The sequence below is a fragment of the Mauremys reevesii genome, linkage group 5, assembly GCF_016161935.1.
Source record: "Mauremys reevesii isolate NIE-2019 linkage group 5, ASM1616193v1, whole genome shotgun sequence".
Classification (NCBI taxonomy): Eukaryota; Metazoa; Chordata; order Testudines; family Geoemydidae; genus Mauremys; species Mauremys reevesii.
Genome location: NC_052627.1, coordinates 116,238,324 through 116,259,564, shown reverse-complemented (window position 1 = coordinate 116,259,564; position 21,241 = coordinate 116,238,324). Strand labels below are relative to the sequence as shown.

The window sequence follows — 21,241 nt, the reverse complement described above, 5'->3', positions numbered from 1 at the left end:
TTGCTGAATTGAGTCCAAAAGGAGAAAAATGAGGCGGCTGCCGAGCATAAGAACATAGAACATAAGAATGGCCGTACTGGGTCAGACTAAAGGTCCATCTAGCCCAGTATTCTGTCTACCAACAGTGGCCAATGCCAGGTGCCCCAGAGGGAGTGAACCTAACAGGCAATGATCAAGTGATCTCTCTCCTGCCATCCATCTCCATCCTCTGACAAACAGAGGCTAGGGACACCATTCCTTACCCGTCCTGGCTAATAGCCATTTATGGACTTAACCACCATGAATTTATCCAGTTCTCTTTCAGTGTGCCAATGACGTCTGCCAGCCCTTGAGAAGGTTATACTGAGTGTTGGCAACCAGAAATCAATCACATGGTTTCTTCTATGTTTAATTATATTCTCTTTTTTTCCTCCAACCTCTTGCTATCTGAGGCAAATAAGTATCATCCCTCCAGGGTGGCTGCTGTGGATTGCCACGTACATGCAGGGGTGAAAGAAAATGCAGGCCTGTTATTTACCAGGCTGCACGTGGCAATAGACTATATTGGTAAGGGATGCAAGGAGAATATGGGTCACAATGCAAACTGCAGACACACACACACAACTAAAGTTAATCAATTTAAAGTTTTATTGGGGATAATTACAAGGGGTAAGGGAGCAGCATATGATTAGCTAATAGAGTTAATGAAACTTAAAACACACAATGACTAAAATATCTACTAACAATATTTATAAACAAAGATGCAGCATTTAGTAATAACCGATACTTACAAATACAAACCAACGCATAACAACCGGCAAACGTAGAAACTCTGTTTGAAACACGTGAGCTGAGAGAGAGGCTTCGAGGTGATCAGGCTCGGTTACGGGTGTACACAGGATACACAGGATTAGTTTTTCTTTCTCCTTTCCCTGCCTGCACATGGCAGGCAGGCCTAAAGTACCAACTATGACATCATAGAAGTGTCATAGGGGACGGGGCCCAAAACCTGTTTGTGTTCGTTTCTGATTGGCACAAGCAAAGTTTACACCAAGTAGGGGAGCAGGTGCCTTAAAGTCTGAAAGGTGAGGAAATGCATATTGTTTTAGAATGCGTTCAACACTGAATGACAAAAGAAGAGGCCAGGGCAATACCGGTATGGGCAAGTTTTACAGGATGCAGACAGGAACTCATCTCAACAGCTGCCAGTTCTCTTTTGTGGCATGAGTTTGCTTAGGAAGTATTCACAAAAAATAGTTTAGCGATACAAGGTGCGTGAGGTAATATCTTTTATTGGACCAATTTCTGTTGGTGAGAGGGACAAGCTTTCGAGCCACACAGAGCTCTTCTTCAGGTCTGGGAAAGGACACAGGAGGTAATTGTCCCCCTCTGCTCAGCACTGGTGAGGCCTCAGCTGGAGAACTGTGTTCGTTTCTGGGTCTCACACTTCAGGAAAGATGTGGACAAATTGGAGGGAGTACAGTGGAGGGCAACAAAAATGATAAAATGTTTAGAAAACCTGACCTACAAGGAAAGGTTTAAAAAAACTGGGTATGTTTAATCTTGAGAAAAGAAGATTAAGGGCAGGGGGACCTGATAACAGTCTTCAAATACATTAAAAGCTATTATTTTATAGAGGGCTGTGATCAGTTGTTCTCTATGTCTACTGAAAGTAGGACAAGAAGCAGCAAAAGAGATGTAGGTTAGATATTAGGAAAAATATTCTAAGTATCAGGGTAGTTAGGCACTGGAATAGGCTTCCAGGGAAGGTTGTGGAATCCCCATCCTTGGAGGTTTTTTAAGAAGAAGGTTGAACAAACACCTGTCCTGGATGATCTAGGTTACATGGTGCTGCTTTAGAGCAGTAGGCTAGAATAGATGACCTGTTGAAGTCCCTTTTCCATTTCCATGAGTCTGTTAAATTTCATAAGGCTCCATTTGGGTGGAGCAGTCTGCCTGTGTCCTGTCAGTTCGAGACTCAAGGCCTACAGATCTGAAAAGAACATGTTGGTAGAGAGAGTCTACGTTCTACTTTTTGCTTGATTGAGTAGCCCCTTATTTTAAATGCAGCCCCTACAGAACTTCAGTCACAGGTGGATTTTATAAGAAAAACATTCTGTTTAAGTCTCAGTTTTACTAAACCTGTAGATATTGGTGTAAAACAACATGGTGCCGCATGTCTGAGAAGAGGAGAGGGTTGGCAAGATCTTATATATGTTGTTTTGACATCCTGAAGATTTTTTTTTAATGTTTAGCCACACGCTGTCATTGTCATTAATTCTATATTGTTCAAAATAATTATTTTATTTTATTTAGAAAGCACTCAACCAAAGGTGAAGTGCTTGATAAAGAAGGAAGGGCCTCCTGGATGAAACCCACAACTGGGATTCAGGAGAGCTGGATTCTCTTCCTAGCTGTGATGCCAACTCACTGCATAACCTTCAGCAGCTTACTTCGGCCAAACTTTTAAAACTCTGATGTCTAGAATTAAGCAGATTGGGCCTGGTTTTCAGAGGGGTTGTGGACCTGCAACTGAAATGTGGGTACACAGTATCTCTGAAAACCAACCGTTGTGAAGTTTGGTGTCAAACTTTGGGCATTCGGGATTGAGAATTTTGACACTGGAGCTTTGTCCTGAAAAGTGCTGAGCACCTTCATTACTGAATGGAAAGTGCTCAGTTTCTCAAAATATGCATGATATGGTGCAGGATACAACCATTTGTTTCTTCTGCTTTGCTTTCTGTAAAATGGGCTAATAGTTATCTATCTACTTCCCAGTGGTACTGAGATACTTAAAACTAAAGCTATTTTTTAAAAGCAAAAATGTATTACCGGTATAAATGGCAAAATAGCCCCAAATGATATCAGAACATTTATTTTTGTATCCTCCAAAAGAAATACATTCTATTTTGTATAAACACACTAATTAAGCATATAAAACACTTTTTAAAAAGAAAAATATTTTTATTTATATATTTTCAGGAAATATTTGACTTGATTGAATTGAATTTCTGCTTCAGAGGGCAAGATGTTAACTTGGGAAAAACTTGGAATTTCTCTTGTGACAGATGATTTTAATCTAATGAATCTCACTTTTATCCTACTCATTCTCCTGGGGTCTGATTAGAAATTGTCTGACAAGGAAAGACTTTTTTTTCCCCCTGAAAAGTCACACTTCCTTCTGGAGATGAGTAATGTGAGTGTTTGTTTTAATGAGAGATTCATTTTTTCAAAAAAATAAATAAAAGACCTTCCTAAATAAGAGAAGTTGCCAAGAAGCAGATAATTTCCTTTTTACTCATATGTAGGGCCCTATCAAATTCACGGCCCTGGAAAAACACGTCACGGACCATGAAATCTGGTCTCCCCCTATGAAATCTGGTCTTTTGTGTGCTTTTACTCTATACTATACAGATTTACCCTATACTATACAGATTTCACAGGGGAGTCAAGCGTTTCTCAAACTGGGGGTCCCAACCCAAAAGGGGACTGTGAGTGAGGGTGTCGCAGAGTTATTGTAGGGGGTCGCAGTATTGTCACCCTTACTTCTGCGTTGCTTTCAGAGCTGGCTTGCCGGAGAGTGGCGGCTGCTAGCCGAGGGCCCAGCTCTAAAGGCAGCAGCACAGAAGTAAGGGTGGTAATACTGTGACCCCTTTTCAATAACTTTGCAACTTACCCACACAGCTCCCTTTTGGGTCAGGACCCCTTGCATTACAACACCATGAAATTTCAGATTTAAATAGCTGAAATCATGAAATTTATGATTTTTAAAATCCTATGACTGTGAAATTGACCAAAATGGACCATGAATTTGGTAGGGCCCTACTCATACGGTAAGTTTCCAGAGCATCTTTTTCTAATCCTTCTTGTTGCATCTGAACAATTTGAGTGAAAATGAAATGTCCCACATCAAAAAGACCAATAGCCTTGAAAGCAGAAACAGATATTTCTGGGGGATTGGTTATGAGTTCGACAGCCTTTCAGCCTCCACCTCACTGGTTAATGAGTGGTCCAGTCAGTAGTGACTGAAAATTATTGCTATATAAAGGCTGTTACAAGGGTCTTTGTAATATGAATTAATAGTTCAGGCCCTAAAGGAAGTTACAAACATTACCATTGTTACAAATTGACACCTTTGCTAATATCCTCAACAAAAGTGATGCTGGCATGGAGAGTGAATTTTGGTCTCTTTCCAGAACAAGGAAGAGATACATTAGCAGGTCGTTGCAAGAAATCAGTTCAGTGACTTACTTCTATTGAGAACCTCTGCCACCGAGGCTGTGAGCCTGCTGACTTTCCTGAACACTAAAATAGTTTGAAATGGGAGGAAAGGTGTTCTAGTGCTTAGCGCACACAACTACTTATCAAGAGATCAATATTCTGTTCCCTGCTTTGACACCCTTTCAGTTAAGTGACCTTGGGCAAATCACCTGACATCTCTGTTGTTTTACAGATGAGAAGACGTGTCTTCTTCACAGGGATTGTGAAGCTAAGTTCATTTTATGAATTTGAAGCACTTTGAGATCCTTGGCTGTAAAATATTGTACTCATCTGTCGAGTGTGTATGTGTATTTCACTGTTTTCTACTGGAGAGCATCAGAACTATTTAACTATGAGAGATGCCAACTTGCTAACATGTTAGTTCAAGTGCATTGTGCTTTTAGAACTCTGGTGCTCCTCCTCCATCCCTCCAGCTGCTGCTTCAAAGTTCTTGTTAACTGTAGTGTGAATCTTAGTGGCTACTATAGATGGCCATGAGCTTATTACAATATTAGGGGATGTCTACACAGGGATAATAGACCCACAGCTGGTCCGGGTCAACTGACTCCGGCTGCAGGGCTAAACATTTCTGTGTAGATGGTTGGACTCTGGCCAGAGCCCAGGCTCTGGGACATTCCACTATTACAGGGTTCCATACCTTGGGCTCCAGCCCAAATGTCTAAACAGCAATTTTGCAGCATGGAGCCCGAGTCCTGCAAGCCTGAGTCAGTTCTGGCTACACAGAGACTTTTGCATCCACGAATATAACATACTTTTCCAGAAGGCCAAAATAAACAAAGGGGGACAAAATGAAACAACGTGCAGGAGGATTTTTTGCTAAGAGAATGTTTAGATCAGGGATTGTCAACCTTTGGCACGTGGTTTGCCAGGGAAAGCCCCTGGCGGGCTGGGCTGGTTTGTTTTCCTGCCGCGTCCTCAGGTTCGGTGGATCGTGGCTTCCACTGGCCAATGGGGGTGCAGGTTCAGCCAATCACCGCTCCAGGCCAATGGGGGTGGCGGGAAGCAGTGGCCAGCGCATCCCTCAGCCCATGCCGCTTCCCACAGCCCCCATTGGCCTGGAGCAGCAAACCGCGGCCAGTGGGAGCCGCGATCCGCCGAACTTGCGGACGCGGCAGGTAAACAACTTACCCTGGCGAACCGCATGCCAAAGGTTGCCGATCCCTGGTTTAGATTATAAACTTTTTCGGGGCTTAGAGTGTATCCACGCTCGTGTTTTGTGGAAGACTGACCTCACTGTTAGCTTGAGGAACAGCTCTCAAAACAGCGTCGGGGAGACCCATAGCTAAAGGTAGGCGTGCTTTATGTGGCTGCTGTCCAAGTGCCATTATAAAAGGCAGCCTTTGAAAGCCACTTGTGAACTTTCACCGTCTTCCCTCTCCACAGACTCAGCGTTTTTAAGATTTGTACCTCCATGTTGCCTCCTAGTCTCTTTCTCTTTTCTTTGTTTTTGTTCTCCTTGATGTTCTTAAATTACTTAGCTCTAGGTTGTTTACTTTAAAGTGGGGAGGCTTCAAGACATATATTTATTTGTTCATTTAGAAAAAGCTCACCATTTCCTGGGCCGAACAGATTAAACCCAAACGCTTGTACCTTTTGTGACCTTCTCTCTTTGTTATATGTTCTAGAAATGTATCCTGTAAATGAGGATTGGTCTTGTTTTTTTATGAGCTCTCCCTGAAAACTTTATCATAAAAGGTGGCTTCTTCATTTCTTTTTTTACACCGGGAAAATTCTTAACATTACTGAACGAATGACTGGTGGCTTGTTTTGATTTCTCACCGAGGAAGCTCAGATTAGAGTCTTACTCACATTAACTGTGTTTCTAGACACTCAAATGTCTCATTATACATATTTCTTAGAGAAGCTGACACTCTGGAAACTCTTAATTAAGCAAGTAAATGGTACATACAAGAATTCTGGTGCAGCTGTCAGTGTGATTTTGAAAAGGGTTTTGCACCACGAACATTCTACTCTTCTGTCTTCCTCGTTTTCTGACATAGTTCATTAGTGAACTATGGTAATTTGTTTGTGAAATAAAGAGGGAGGTTCTGTCGGTTTTATTGCTCCACTGGATCTGCAGTGCCTTAGTCTTGCAGCTGAGTGCCTTTTTCTCTAAAGGAGTTCTGGAGGTTTACAGGAGCCTCCTGGGGCAAACCAGTTTGGGCCATTTCTTGACTGCAGTGTGGGGATGCTTTGACTTTTTCATGAAGGCAATGATATTCACTCTCACAATGAGGAGGATGTATTCTGGTATTGCTGCTAGTTGGTTGCGGATCAGATGAAGTGTGCGTCAAGCTGATTGGAGACAACCCGTGAGAAACTTGTGTTATTTTCCAAAATGGATATAATAGTGCAGATCATCATGGCAGAGCTGAGAGAAGCCATATAGTCTGAGAGATGCCATAGAGATTGGAGGAGTGAAGTCCCTCCATTTGGCACGGAGGCAATGCAGCCTAGTGGCTAGAGCACTGGACTTGGATTTTATGGACCTTTTCATAAAAGCTTTACAACTGCTTTAATGAATGACCATGGGCAAGCCATTTCCCGCCCTGTTCCTCAGTTTTCCAATCTGTAAAATGAGGATAAAGATACACCTTTACCTTGATATAACGCTGTCCTCGGGAGCCAAAAAATCTTACCGTGTTATAGGTGAAACAGTGTTATATCGAACTTGCTTTGATCCACCAGAGTGCGCAGCCCTCCCCCCCCCCCCCCCCGGAGTGCTGCTTTACTGCGTTATATCCGAATTCATGTTATATCGGGTCGTGTTATATTGAGGGAGAGGTATACTGACCTCCTTTGTAAAGCACTTGGAGATCTATGGATGAAAAGCACTATATATGAAAAGCACTATATAAGAACAAGATGGTATTATTGTAAGAATATTAAAAGCAATTAATTTGTTAGGTGTCCATGTTGCTATCAGTTATAGAGTGGCTAGCTGCTTCTTGAGGAATCTCATAGTAATTCTTTCTTAAAGAGAAAATGGATGATGTAGAGGATGGAGTTGGGTGGCGTACAATTAAGTATCTCTGAGTTCCAATCCTGTGCCTGACATTGACTGACATAGAATCATAGGACTGGAAGGGACCTCAAGAGATCATCTAGTCCAGTCCCCTGCACTAATGGCAGGACTAATTATCTAGACCGGGGTCGGCAACCTTTCAGGAGTGGTGTGCCGAGTCTTCATTTATTCACTCTAATTTAAGGTTTCGCGTGCCAGTAATACAGTTTAATGTTTTTAGAAGGTCTCTTTCTAGAAGTCTATAATATATAACTAAACTATTGTTGTATGTAAAGTAAATAAGGTTTTTAAAATGTTTAAGAAGCTTCATTTAAAATTAAATTAAAATGCAGAGGTCCCTCCCAGACCGGTGGCCAGGACCCAGGCAGTGTGAGTGTCACTGAAAATCAGCTTGCATACTGCCTTTGGCACGCGTGCCATAGGTTGCCTACCCCTGCTCTAATGGTTGGGGCAACTTTCTGCTTCTGTTTTCCCCATGTAAAATAAAGATAATAATGCTCCTCTTGCAAGGATGTTGTGAGAGCTAATGTTTGAGGTGCTTTGTAAAACAAGTGCTTAAGAATTTTCAAAATATTGAACCAGCCTATTACAAAGCATTTTAAGACCCCATGCACTTTTCCATCCATTTCAAAATTTGTCCTTTCCAGTTTCCACAGTGAAATTGAGAACTTTTATTTGGAATTTTTACACAAATATTTCAGTTATTTTTTTTCCGCTGTGCCTCGTGACTCTTTTTATTCTATTTAATCTCTCCCACCACTCTTGTTCCCGAATCAAAAGCTTGGCTTACATAGTGGGATATATTTTCATCCTGGTGCCTGGGAAATGAGTTGTGCAACTATCTTTGTTGCTAACAAGAATAGTGCCAGCCACCTTACTCCCTCCACATGTGATGTGAATGTGCCCTGGCACAAATAGTATTCTGTTATTGGTGGGAGGGGGAGTGGAGGAATACTGGCGCTTAAAATTTTTATCTGAAACATTTCTTCTTACTGTATGCACAAAAAAAAAAGTGAAATTGAAGTAATTTTAATTAATCCAGGCTGCAGATGATCATTGACTTGGCTTGAAATCCAATCCTCTTACTCACAAATTGCTTAGTCAAGTCCAGGAGTGGAATGCAGGGCAGTGCATCTAGTTCTGCAGGCTGTTTGAATGGAGCATTATACTGAGCGTTGCCTATGGGACATTGTCTGTGTGCTGAGATCTGTTGTCCCCATGATCTCTCACTTCCCTATTTGGCATGCAGGTAACTGCAGTCCATTTCATTCAAATTAGGTGTGGCCCTTCCTGGTTTGAGAAAGCTGCCAGTGTGGCCCTCAGCATCTGACTTCTCTCGTGATTGGAGGCAGTGTGGCTTTATGGATTGACTGCCCCCGGGTAGCTAAAACAGCTGCATTTTTACTTTGGTTCTGCCATTGAATCACTGGCATGTGGGCCTGGTAAAGTTCAGTGACATTTGACAGGAACTGAATCAAAAGAGTTCGATAGAAATGATTATTTTAAAATGATCTTCATTACGTTCAGAATTTTGTAGCAAGGATATATAATTCTGATCTATATTCTATCAGAAGCTTACTTAAAAATATTTTTGCAAATAAGTAACACGTTGCAGTTAAGACCCTTAGGACGACTTCTCCTAATATTCAACCGCGGGGGCCAAAAGTTAAAATAGATAAAAATGGCCCAGTTTTCAGAAGGAGCCACAGATGCTTTTGATGATTGGTTAGTCTAATTTTATGACCGATTTCAGCTGGAGCTGTTAGGCAAAGGCTGAGCATGTTTGAAATTCCCACCTTAAGTGCCTAGCTTTGGGCACCTAGATACAGAAGAGTTTGGACGTAACATGTCTGCTTCGCTTTCCCCAATATGTAAAACAAGGATAGTTATACTTTCCTTCCTCCAAAGGGCCTTAAAAGGATGAAGCAGTTAACGTTTGTACAGCACTTTTAAAATGTAAGACATTACAGAAATGTTATATGCGGTTAATATCTGCTGCACTTTTTCATCTTCTCTCTTAAAGAGGGTAAAGGTTGTTTTCTAGAATTAATGCCTTCGTTGTAATGCCTTTCTTGATTTGTCCATTTGTCATTTTCCATCACTCCCACATCTGGAATGAAGAGAGAGCTTGACTTGATGTACATCTGTTCACTTTGCATGCTATTAACAAACAATTAAGAAAAAGCACAATCATGGCAAGCTAGCACAAAATAGAAACCGTGGAAATTATTTTTGCCACAAATGTGTGTTTGCATCATTCATATAAACAAGCAAGCTTACAGTGACAGACATTTTTTCTTTAAAGGGATATTGTCAAGATTTATAGACTCCAAATTACCCATCTCTGCTTACTCCTACTCCAGTGGTTGTCTAGCTTTTTCAAAACATACCCCTTTTATGGTGAATCTCCTGAAATATAGCGATCCTTTCTTTCACTGACCTGTCCTGTCTTTGTCCTTCAGCCTACCGTTGTTTGACTGGCAGGTATTATAGTAGAAGACTAAGTTGAACTTTCATTATTCTGTTGCCAGTATGTAACCCTATATAACCAGTATAAAAAGAAGGACAACACTGGAGAAGATCTAGGGCACAGTGAAGCGTTCTGTCCCATTCCACTTACTTTATTCTCTTTAACAGTCAGCGGGATGCTAAATAGTTTAAAGCCATAATCAGAAGGGTATCCATGTTAGCCTGTATCCACAAAAACAAGGAGTCTGGTGGCACCTTAAAGACAAACAGATTTATTTGGGCATAAGCTTTCATGGGTAAAAAGCCCACTTCTTCAGATGCATGGAGTGCAAATTACAGATGCAGGCATAAATATACTGACACACGAAGAGAAGGGAATTACCTTACAAAAGTCCCAACTCCCTTCTCTTTATGTATCAGTATATTTACGCCTGCATCTGTAATTTTCACTCCAGGCATCTGAAGGCGGTCTTTTACCCACAAAAAGCTTATGCCCAAATAAATCTGTTAGTCTTTAAGGTGCCACCGGACTGCTCGTTGCTTTAAAGCCAAAATGTGACTTTTTAAAATATTTTTTTTTAAATTAGAGACTCCGTTGTTAACAGCAGCATTTTCATTGCATTGCTTTTAAACTTCAGTGAATATAGTTTTTGTTTGGATATAAACATTTCATCATGGGGTATACAACCCAAAATGTAAAATTTCGCTAGTATTTGAGGATGAGAAAGTGAAACTAACTATTGTGTTTGTGTGGTTTGCAACAAATGAACAGCCTTCATTAATGGTGAGATGTTTAAACTCCTTAATATGTTAAGATATTATTAATTCAGACACTTTTTAAATAAGACCTTTTTTTTTTCCCCCCTCTGACAGTGCCCCTTTAAGATTGAATGGTGTTTCAAGTTGGATGTAACTGGGGAAGAAGTTTACAGTGTTCTGCTTCAGACTGTTTTCCTGAAGGTTTGTGAAATGTTTTTGTGAAGGTTTGTGACATTAATTCTCCTAGTGCAAGTTAAGACTACAGCATCATGGCTTTACTTGGGAAAAAATCATATTTGACCTCGGGTAGATTTACCTGATTAAAGAGAACAGAATTAGGATCCTTTGAAAATATTAACATGAGGGAGTTTTAGGGCTCTTTAAGACATCTTTGATTTCTCTTTCCCATTACTTACTCTAGCTCTGGCTCAAGCCAGATGAAAATAGAAGTGTTAAGAATGAGTCTTTAGAGGGCAAAAATCAATCTCATTTGGCCATGAGTGAGAACAGGCACTAGGAACTGGGCTTGTAGATGTCATTTATACACGCAATGGCAGTCCTCACGGTTTTTTTATATCTAAGTGTGAAAGGCACACATTTATTATGTCCTTCAAAAGACATTTAAATTTTGGTACAGCTGATTTTTGTTGTTGTTCTGTGAGCAAAGTGTGTGTGGGGGAATTAAATCTCAAGAACCAATTTAATGTAATTCAGGGATTGCAACTGCAGATGAAACATTATAGCTTTTTCTTTAGGCAAGGAAATGGTCCTGTCAGATTAGAGGCTATTGAACCCTCATGCTAATTGCAAGAGCAGTTATGTGCACAGTCTAGTAATTATCTGTAATTTTAAGGAAGACAGATGTAGCATTAGCTTCTGATTTAGATAACAGCCTTATTAATTTTCAAGTGAGCAGCAGAAGAAGCAGATGGTGAGATGAGGGAAGTAGTCAAATGTTTGCCATTGATAGCTCTTACTTTTGTGTAATAAATTTGGCTAGTGATTGGCTAAGCCAGCAGGGTCCTGATTGCTATCAGGACTCTAACCAGCTGGGTCCTTCCTGGGGCTGTTTTCAGAAGGCTGGTGCATGCTAATGTCTGAGGACATGACAAGTATTGTTTTAGTTACGATGCCATGGGATGGCTTTTATATAAGTAGATACACTAATAATACTCTGAGACCAACAGATCCGAATCCTCAGTGAGATTCTTTGGTCCATGAAAAGCAAAACATGCAAACAAAAAATCTTCACCTGTTACAAACTGAGCCACTTCTTTAAAAAGCAGCAAGGTGTGGGGATTTTTGCATTTGAAATCTTGGTGGAAGCGAATTTGGCAATACTGCCCCTTTAATGTTACTTGAGATTATAGGAAGAACTGTTCAGTCATGCACAGCACTTTTTTGTCAAATATTGTCGAGCATGCTATTCAGGAAACGATCCAGCGACTTAAGGTACTAGACAGGTGGCATGCATGATTCCTGGTGAGGATCTTGTTAATCTGCCTAGAGCCTGGCCACCACTGATAAAAGCATGACACAGACAAGGGGAATTGCATGCTGTCCTCCCAGTCATAGAATGCAGCTGGCCAGGTCATTTTTTTTACCTTCACAATAACTATCAACTCAACTGACCCCAATTGGCAGCCGTGAGGACAGTTTCAGAAGAAGCTAAGGATGGCATCAGCATGAAGCCTGCCCCCCACCTCCCACCTCCAATAGATTGGTCAAAGATGGGGCATGCAGGTGGTGGAAATTGCACACTGCCTGTGCTGTGATCATTCTGTCGATGAGGAGAGGACTCCTTCACCAGGGCCATCATTCTGGCACTTTTCACAAATACTAAATTGACTCCACTGGTGTCCCTCTTAGTGAATGCATTCAGAATCACGTTAACCTACGTGAGAGTACAGCATGGTGAATGTATGTAACAAAGTCAGAGGATACCACATATGGACTTGTGTGTTGCAGCATATAGATGTTTCTTTTACAGTAATAATGACACTTAGTTGGAGTGCTGCATGCATAATTTTCAAAGTCAGTTAGTTCTGGCAGCACTGAATCTCTGGACATATTTCTACAGTGTTATGAAACATTGTACCACTGGAGAATAATTTGCACAATTGGAAAGGACCAGCTTTAAGTAAGCAGGGAGCAGACACAACTGGCAGGTCAGTTTCCTTAATTATAGTAGACTACTGGACATTAAATGATGAGGTCACTGTTTCCTGACAGCTGATTTATATCTCTCCTGTTCTGCTTCTGTCGGGATAAACACAAATCCATCTATTCGTGTATTTTTCTCCTTTTGCCCACGAGTGAAATTACCAAGTATTAAATGTCAATAATTAAAATAACAAACCACTGATTTTCTTCAAACCTGGCTTGATTTTTAGGTCAGTGGAGCTATTTATGTGAGCAGGGACTGGAAAAGGGTTTGCGAGGTCTAACCCAAAGGTCGGTAAGAAAAACAGATGCAAGATCAGACAGGGCACAACTGTTAGAGCAGGGAGAGTATGAGATCATTGTGGAAGGGAGTGCTGAAAGAAGTGGGCTTAAGGAGGTATTTCAAGGGGGCAGAGAAAAGGAAGACCTGCCAAACATATGGGGCAACATGACAGAATGCAGGGAGCTTAGAGAATAATAAGGCAAAGGAAATTGATATAATGTAGGGAGTGGAAGAGGAGCAGGGGTCAGATTTTATGTAGGATTTTGTAGAGGAGAATATGGGGCTTGAAACTGATAAATGTAAGAGACAAGTACCTAGGAGAGCAGAGGTGGATGGAGTAGTAGGAGAGGAAGATGATTTTACCATTAGCATCTAGCGTTTTTGTGTTAGCATTCAGACAAATTTGATTTAATTTTTCATTCTTGATGCTCAATTCAAATGACATCTATATATCATTAAAATAGTGGATCAGATTCTCATCTGGTGTGAATTAGGTTAGTGCCATTGAAATCAATGAAACTATGGAGATTTACACCAGATGAGGTTCTGGAGAAACACATTTAATTAACGGTTATGATAAGAGGACATACTTTTTATGCAGTTCTGATGACTATTTGTTCACTCACAATCTGCCTATATAGTATATAAATATATTTTAGTGGGCTTTTGGTTGGGTAGTTTTGGGGGGGCGGTTTCAGTCCATAGTCGAAGCTTCATGTTCAGGAAGGCTTCAGTAATTTTTGAAAACGTTTTCAAACAGATTTTTAAGGATGTGCATTTTTTTCAGCTTACTCTTCCCTCTGGAAACCAATACTCTTCAAGAACATTTTGACAACCAAAAACTAAAATTGTATTCAATATTGGTGAATTAAAGCTTAATTTGTTCACACAATGTAGCAATGCATATTTATGCTTCATAAAGCTTTGCAGGTTCCACCCCTAAGTACAACATTGTAAATATGACTAATTAAAGCAATATAAAACTTACATGATTTTTCAAGATCCATATTATAATTTTTGTTAAGAGGAGAAGCCTGATTGGATAGATCTTCAGCCAGCCACATGTTGTTATAACTTAAAGCAATATAATAAAAATCCAACAGACAGAAAAATTGTGCAGATTTCTGCTGAAGTTCTAAATATGAGCATATTGCAGATAAAACTGCAGCTGTTGTCCATTAAATTCTCTCTGAGAATAGCTGCTGGCATGCTCTATCCTGCCTTCAGTGTACTGTAGAGAACCCAGCTGAAAAGCAGGTTCAGAGCATGTCTCACATTTCACTTACATGTATGCAATATGCCACAAAATGCTGAAGTCGCTTTTTTCTTTTGAAATCTAACCTCTCTGTAACAATGTTTACTGTCTTGATAGAGTTGGGCATAGGAATTACCGTGTAGGACTTTTCACGTATTTTTGGACAATTGATTCTATACAATCTTTTGGGGTGCCTGTTTTGGCCCTTGTGCTTAGCGTAGATGTAAATGTTCTACAGAAAGTACAATTCCAGTTAAGATGATGATATTTGAAAATATAGGAGTTTTTTGGGGCTGAGTAAATAACACTTAAGTGTCTACATACACTCAAATGACTTTTTGTCATATAAGGGAATATGTATTTAAGTGAGAAAGTCTCCTTGTTTATTTTAAAGCCCTTAAAATAAGTTTATTAGATAAAATATCATTTGCCATTGACATCAGTGGAGCCAGGATTTCACCAGTGTCTCACCTTCATTTCTAATTGCTATATAATATGCATTTTCAAAACTGTCATTTCAAATATAGTTTAGACCCTTGGGGCCAGATTTTTAATGGGTTTCTAAAAATGCACTTGCAAAATGTACCTGTTCATCAGTTTTTGGTGTGTGAGCAAATAGCTGCAATTGCAAGCACATTTTTAGAGCTTAGTCTTTGGTCTTGAGGATTTGGCCCAGGGAATTCAAAGTTAATAATGAAGGTCCAGCTGCGGTTTATGCCATTGTGCCTAGCCCAGGGGTAGGCAACCTATGGCACGGGTGCCGAAGGCGGCACACGAGCTGATTTTCAGTGGCATTCTCACTGCCTGGGTCCTGGCCACTGGTCCAGGGAGCTCAGCATTTTAATTTAATTTTAAATGAAGCTTCTTAAACATTTTAAAAACCTTATTTATATTACATACAACCATAGTTTAGTTATATATTATAGACTTAGAGAAAGAGACCTTCTAAAAATGTTAAAATGTATTACCGGCACGCGAAACCTTAAATCAGAGTGAATAAATGAAGACTCGGCACAGCACTTCTGAAAGGTTGCTGACCCCTGGACTAGACATTACATCTGATGTGGACTTATTTTTAGGTGTTGGGATTTACCCAAACCTCGTGGAGACCTGACACTACAACCATTCTGCCAGAGTGCCTACTCCACTCCAGTCCATTGTGCTACCAGCACAGTGGACCTGCAAAGTAAAGCTTTCTAAACTATTTGGTCTTAGTTTAATGCTGTGCGGTATGCACCCAGCACAAACTGTCTTAGAAGAGTAGCTGGGCTCCGAGTTACTGCACATTTTTCATTTCACTTCCTTTGCGTTCTCCCCATAGATTGTAAAATGTATCTTTATGCAAATTTTGGTAATTTGCACTGTCTAAACCCCACAATGATGCTGTTCATAAGCAAGATAGAAAAAAGAAACCACAAGAGACAACTGATTAGGGGAAGTTAATTGTACTGATGGTAAGAATACAAGGAACTGTGGGAGTTAAAATCAACAGCATCACAGTTACTGCTTTCTTGCTCTATAAAAATTAAAATAGGTAATTTGTAGAAATGCACGAACTTCTTGTTGTCAGCTAGGAACTGGCTCATGGTTACTCCTGTGGGACAAGTCTTCCCTCTAGGGGTTCACTCCAAGTATGTGATCTGGATGCTGGAGGAACTGTGCACAGTGAAGTGGGTGGGGGGACGTGTAGAGCAATTGTTCCAAGCTGCAGTGTAGGAGGAGTGTCACTGTGTAGACTATTGGGGGTTTTGCTTAGTGGTTCTGCCTCCATTCTTTCTTGTACATGGCTATGGAGGGGGTTCTTGCATCCAGTAATGCTTGATTTCCCAGAATCCTGCTCCCTATCTTACTCGGTAGAACTGCAGCAGTTCCGCTGCCAGGAGATCCCTCTGTGTGTGTTGTGCTACTCCAGTGCATGCTACATGGGACTACATCTTAAATCCACCTGGACACTGCCGCTGGTGCAGAACACAGTGGCCCACTTGTTAAGTTGGGCATATCTTTTCTGCGAGTACACTAAACCAATTCTCTGTGATCTGCACTGGTTGTGTCTTGGTTCTGGAGTCGATTTTAAGATGTTGGTTTTGATCTGTAAAACCCTGTAAAAAAATGCCCTGTGTCGTACCTATCTAAAAGACCCAAAATTCATGGAAACTTTTGACCTTAATCTTTGTCTCAATTCTCCATCTGTAAAATGGGGATCATAATACCTCCTATTTTACGGGGGTATTGTGAAAATAAGTTCATTAGTATTTGTGAAGCACTCACATACTGTAGTGATGAATGCCATAGAGAAACCCATGAGAAAATTAATTCTGTCTTTAGAGCAGGGTTTGAATAGTGTACAGTAAATGAGGCCTGGGCTGCAAGCTGAATAACGAGGAGAAAACAAAATATGGAATAGTTGCTCATTAAGCAAGCACCATCATCCTGTGCACTGAGTGTGGCAGGGTTCCTGTGGAAAATAAAGTATGCGTTTATATAAAGTATGGATTTCATATAATTAAAGACTGTACCATACTGCAAATGCACAAGTGGGCCAAATTAAGATTGCACAGGCAACTTTAATTCAGGCATTTCCAAACTTTGGAATGCTTAACTTTGCAACTTTCATACCATTCTTTAGTGTGCAATGTTGATATAGTTTGAGACTTTGCTGTTTTGGAGGACTTGTTGAAAGCTCTTGGGGATTTATGTACTTTTTTAAAAGGCTCTGCTTTAAATTTCTGTTACACTGACAGCTATATTTGACAGCCCAGGGAACATAAGATTTGCCAAATATCAGAAGATAGGAAACTGGAGATAGAAAAGATTTATACATTGTGACAAAGTTCCTCCTCTACCTTGGTGGGTCCTGCGCTTATTGGCAGAGTTTGCTCACCTCAGTGATCTTCCCCACAGTCTGGGTCAACTTCTCCTGTGTCTGATCAGGAGTTGGGAGGTTTGGGGGGAACCCGGGCCCACCCTCTACTCTGGGTTCCAGCCCAGGGCCTTGTGGATTGCAGCTGTCTATAGTGCCTCCTGTACCAGCTGCGTGACAGCTACAACTCCCTGGGTTACTTCCCCATTGCCTCCTCCAAACACCTTCTTTATCCTCTCCACAGGACCTTCCTCCTGGTGTCTGATAACGCTTGTACTCCTTAGTCCTCCAGCAGCACACCCTCTCACTCTCACTCTCAGCATCTTGCGCCTCTTGCTCCCAGCTCCTCACACACACTTCCTCTCCTCTGGCTCCCCCTCGCCTGACTGGAGTGAGCTCCATTTTAAACCCAGGCACCCTGATTAGCCTGCCTTGATTGGCTGCAGGTGTTCTAATCAGCCTGTCTGCCTTAATTGGTTCTAGCAGGTTCCTGATTACTCTAGTGCAGCCCCTGCTCTGGTCACTCAGGGAACAGAAAACTACTCATCCAGTGACCAGTATATTTGCCCTCTACCAGACTCCTGTACCCCACTGGTTTGGGTCTGTCACAACATTTAATCAGGTTTCAGAGTAGCAGCCGTGTTAGTCTCTATCCGCAAAAAGAACAGTACTTGTGGCACCTTAGAGACTAACAAATTTATTTCAGCATGAGCTTTCGTGAGCTACAGCTCACTTCTTCGGATGCATAGAATGGACTCCGTTCTCCATTCTATGCATCCGAAGAAGTGAGCTGTAGCTCACGAAAGCTCATGCTGAAATAAATTTGTTAGTCTCTAAGGTGCCACAAGTACTCCTGTTCTTTTAACATTTAATCAGTCTTTCAAGTTCAGTTTTTTCCCTTATGTATTTTCTAGGGCTTTTTCCTTTCTTGATAGAAACTATGGTTCAGACCTTGAAGTCCTAACTTGTTTGTTTGTTTCACCCTTTCTTGGTTAAAAGTGGGTGGAAGGACTTTTGGATATGATCACAAGAAAAATGGTTTATCATCTTATTCCCCGTTTAAAATTAGTAACAAACTAGACAAATACTCAGAGAAACTTTAATGTCAAATTCACATAATACAAAATATTCCTAGTTTGCATGGAAGATAATCTACTTAAAATATACATGCCTAGGAATGTAAAAGAGGTTTTAAGTGTTTGAGGTATTGTTACAAGAATTAGACTGCTTAGTACAAAAATAGAAACATGACACTGAAAAATCCTATGGTTGCCTTCTGTGTATGTATCCCTCCATTGTTACATTTGTTTGTGTTTCAACTGAATTAATTAATTTGCTTTCTGACATTTTGCTCTTTGAATAACACATTTTAAAGACATGCTGAACTAAAAACAGATAAGCAGGCAGTTCTCAAGCAGGGTCCATATGAGCTTATGGGGTGTATTGTATGCTTTAATTTCTTTTATTTAACATGCATTACCCATACCCTCGAGTCTTTGTTGTGTATCTGGCCACCATCTGCTACTGAGATCTGGAGTCTTGGGCAGAGCTTTTGTCTTCTATCACACAATTGCTGTCAACCTTTTGTAGCGTATGAGACTTCCTTGCCTGAGCATGTTTGCTGGTACTGTGGAGTCGCATCTTACGCGGGGTTAGGTTCTAAAGTCAGCGCGTAAGGTGAAAATCATGTATAGTCAAAATTACCCTTGAAAATCCCTTAAATCGTACATAAAGTACAGTATACAGTACATGGTTTTGTGTATACAACCCTGTACAGTAATATGTACACATGTATAATGTATACAGTAATGTACAGTATATAATAAAGAGTACATATGCAAAATACAATTTTACAGTACTGTATTTTTAATTACAGGGGGTAATTACAGGGGGTAGTCAGGGCTTGATGTTGATCCAGGAAACGGAGGTGATGGAGAGCTTGGGTGTGACAGAGAGTGAGTCATAGATGAAGTGGTTGGCTCTGGCTCAGCTCGAGAAGTTGATTGCATAAGCTCATCTGCTGCTGGTTGTTTTTCCTTGAAAAACATGGTGATTGGCAACTTGTCTGTTGTGCTTCTCAAACATTTCTCGATATGGTCTCAAATCGTCCGTAATACTACGTGTGATTTTGAGGCTTCGTTCCATAGAGGGATTGTATTCAGAAATTAAATCATTCTAGTGTTTCGCTGCTTGGAACACCTCAGCAAATTTATGAAGATTCCAACTTGCTGGCTCTTCCTGTTCGTCGTCATAATCTTTGTCTTCTGTAGACAATTTTATCAGTTCCTCTAACTCTTCATTAGTCAATCTTTCTCTATGGCTCTCAATTAATTCTTCAATTTCTTCCTCAAGGATGTCAATGAAGCCATCACCACCCACTTGCCTGGCCACGTGAACAATGCGTTTCACTTCTTTGTCAATGGTCGGGAAACCCTTAAAATCATTCACACATTCTTTCCATAGGTTTCACCAACATGCATTGACTGTTTCAAGCTTGATTGCATCCATTGCGTGTTTAATATAAGTGATGCAATCGGCAATGTTGAAGGACTTCCAATACTCCATCACATTAAGATTAGGATCAGCATCCATAGTGCTACATATCCGTGAGAACAAAGGCCACATGCACGAGACCTAGAAACAGCGAATCATGCCTTGGTCAAGAGGTTGGAGGATGGAGGTGGTATTGGGGGAGGAGAAAGATGACTTCAACATCGTTATGTGCAAACCGGAGTGCCGCAGGATGGCCAGGAGCATTGTCTACAATCAGCAACACTTTAAAGTCAAGTCCTTTCTCTTCGAGGTACCGCTTGACCTCCGGAATGAAACACTTGTGGAACCAATCCAGAAATAATGCTGCCATCACCCAAGCCTTTTTATTTGATTGCCAGAACACAGGCAGGAGATTTTTGTTCTTGCCTTTTAGGGCATGGGGATTTGCAGCCCTGTAGAGCAAGCCCAGCTTTATTAAGTATGTCCCGGAGTGAGCATGAGATGGGAGACGTGAATCTCCTGTTCCCTAAGTTGGTCTCAGTTCCCGCGTGCCTCTCATAGTGTGAGCATCTCGCTGCGCTGAATGTGATTCTAGTGTTTAAAGATACGTATTTTTCGTACAACATGGCCCCTAAATGAAAGCCAACTACTTCATCTGGTGCTCAACTGAAGAAACAGCGATCTGGTCCAGTGCTGGAGGAAAAACTGGCTGTGTTGGACTTATTGAGACACAGTATGTCAATCTCCAACATGGTGCGTAAATATGGCCACAACGAATCCGTGCCATCAAGATTCGAGAGGGAGAAATTCATCGAGCCGTGGCACCAAGTGCTCCAATAATTGCTAAGGTGACGAGCCAGGTATGTGATAAGACTTTAGTGAAGACTGAAAAGCATTAAACTTATGGCTGGAAGACATGAATTGTAAACGTGTGCCTATCGATGGCAACACGTTGTGAGAAAAGGCTCTTACCCTCTACGTGCTGTTCAAACCTCCTGCCGAAGAGGGACAGCCTTCTGATGAGAAGGAATTCAAAGCCAGCCATGTTTGGCTTAGCAGTTTTAGGAACCGCTTCAACCTCAAAAATGTGCAGACTACTGGTGAAGCTGCAGCTGCCAATGAAGAGGCAGCAAAAGCCTACCCCGAACAATTAAAGATAATCATAGAAGAAAAGGGCTGTCTTCTGGAACAAGTTTTTAACACTGACAAGACTGGGCTCTTCTGGAAAAAAATGCCCAACTGCACTTACATTTTGAAATCAGAAAGACAAGCCCCTGGCTTCAAAGCAGCGAAAGACTGTGTGACTGTGTTGTTTTGTGGCAATGCGGCTGGGCACATTGGGTGGAATCACCTGCACTATTTACAGGTATCTGTTTTTCTTTTTTTTGCTGAGCGCGTATAATTGAATTCGTGTAAGTTAAATGCGCTTATGATGTACCGTAATAGTTGCTTATCTTCTGTGGTTTGACCAGGGCCAGCTGCAGTGTTTTTGCTGCCCCAAGCGGTGGGGGAAAAAAAAGCCACGAATTCGGCAGCAGGTCCTTTCCTCCAAGAGGGACTGAGGGACCCGCTGCCGAAGAGCTGGACGGGCCGCCCCTCAACGTTGGCCGCCCCAAGCACCTGCTTGTTGCGCTGGTGCCTGGAGCTGGCCTGGTGCCTGGGTTTGACGCAACA

At 41.2% G+C, this 21,241-nt stretch overlaps 1 protein-coding gene across 17 annotated transcripts in view; it reads left to right on the top strand.

Moving 5' to 3' along the window:
* The window catches only part of AFAP1 (actin filament associated protein 1), a 172,326-nt gene that overhangs the window by 42,457 nt on the left and 108,628 nt on the right, over window positions 1-21,241 (top strand). For 4 of the 17 annotated variants that reach the window (XR_005599377.1, XR_005599378.1, XM_039541557.1 and 1 more), the window contains exons 1-3: window positions 2,324-2,518; window positions 4,433-4,541; window positions 10,628-10,714. The exons of 1 other annotated variant lie outside the window; for it this stretch is intronic. Coding sequence is in view for 8 of the 16 variants with exons in the window: in XM_039541557.1 (XP_039397491.1) it covers window positions 10,645-10,714 (70 nt within the window). In the remaining 8 variants the exon portion in view is untranslated. 12 more of the 17 variants (XM_039541553.1, XM_039541552.1, XM_039541544.1 and 9 more) reach the window with 10 other exon arrangements.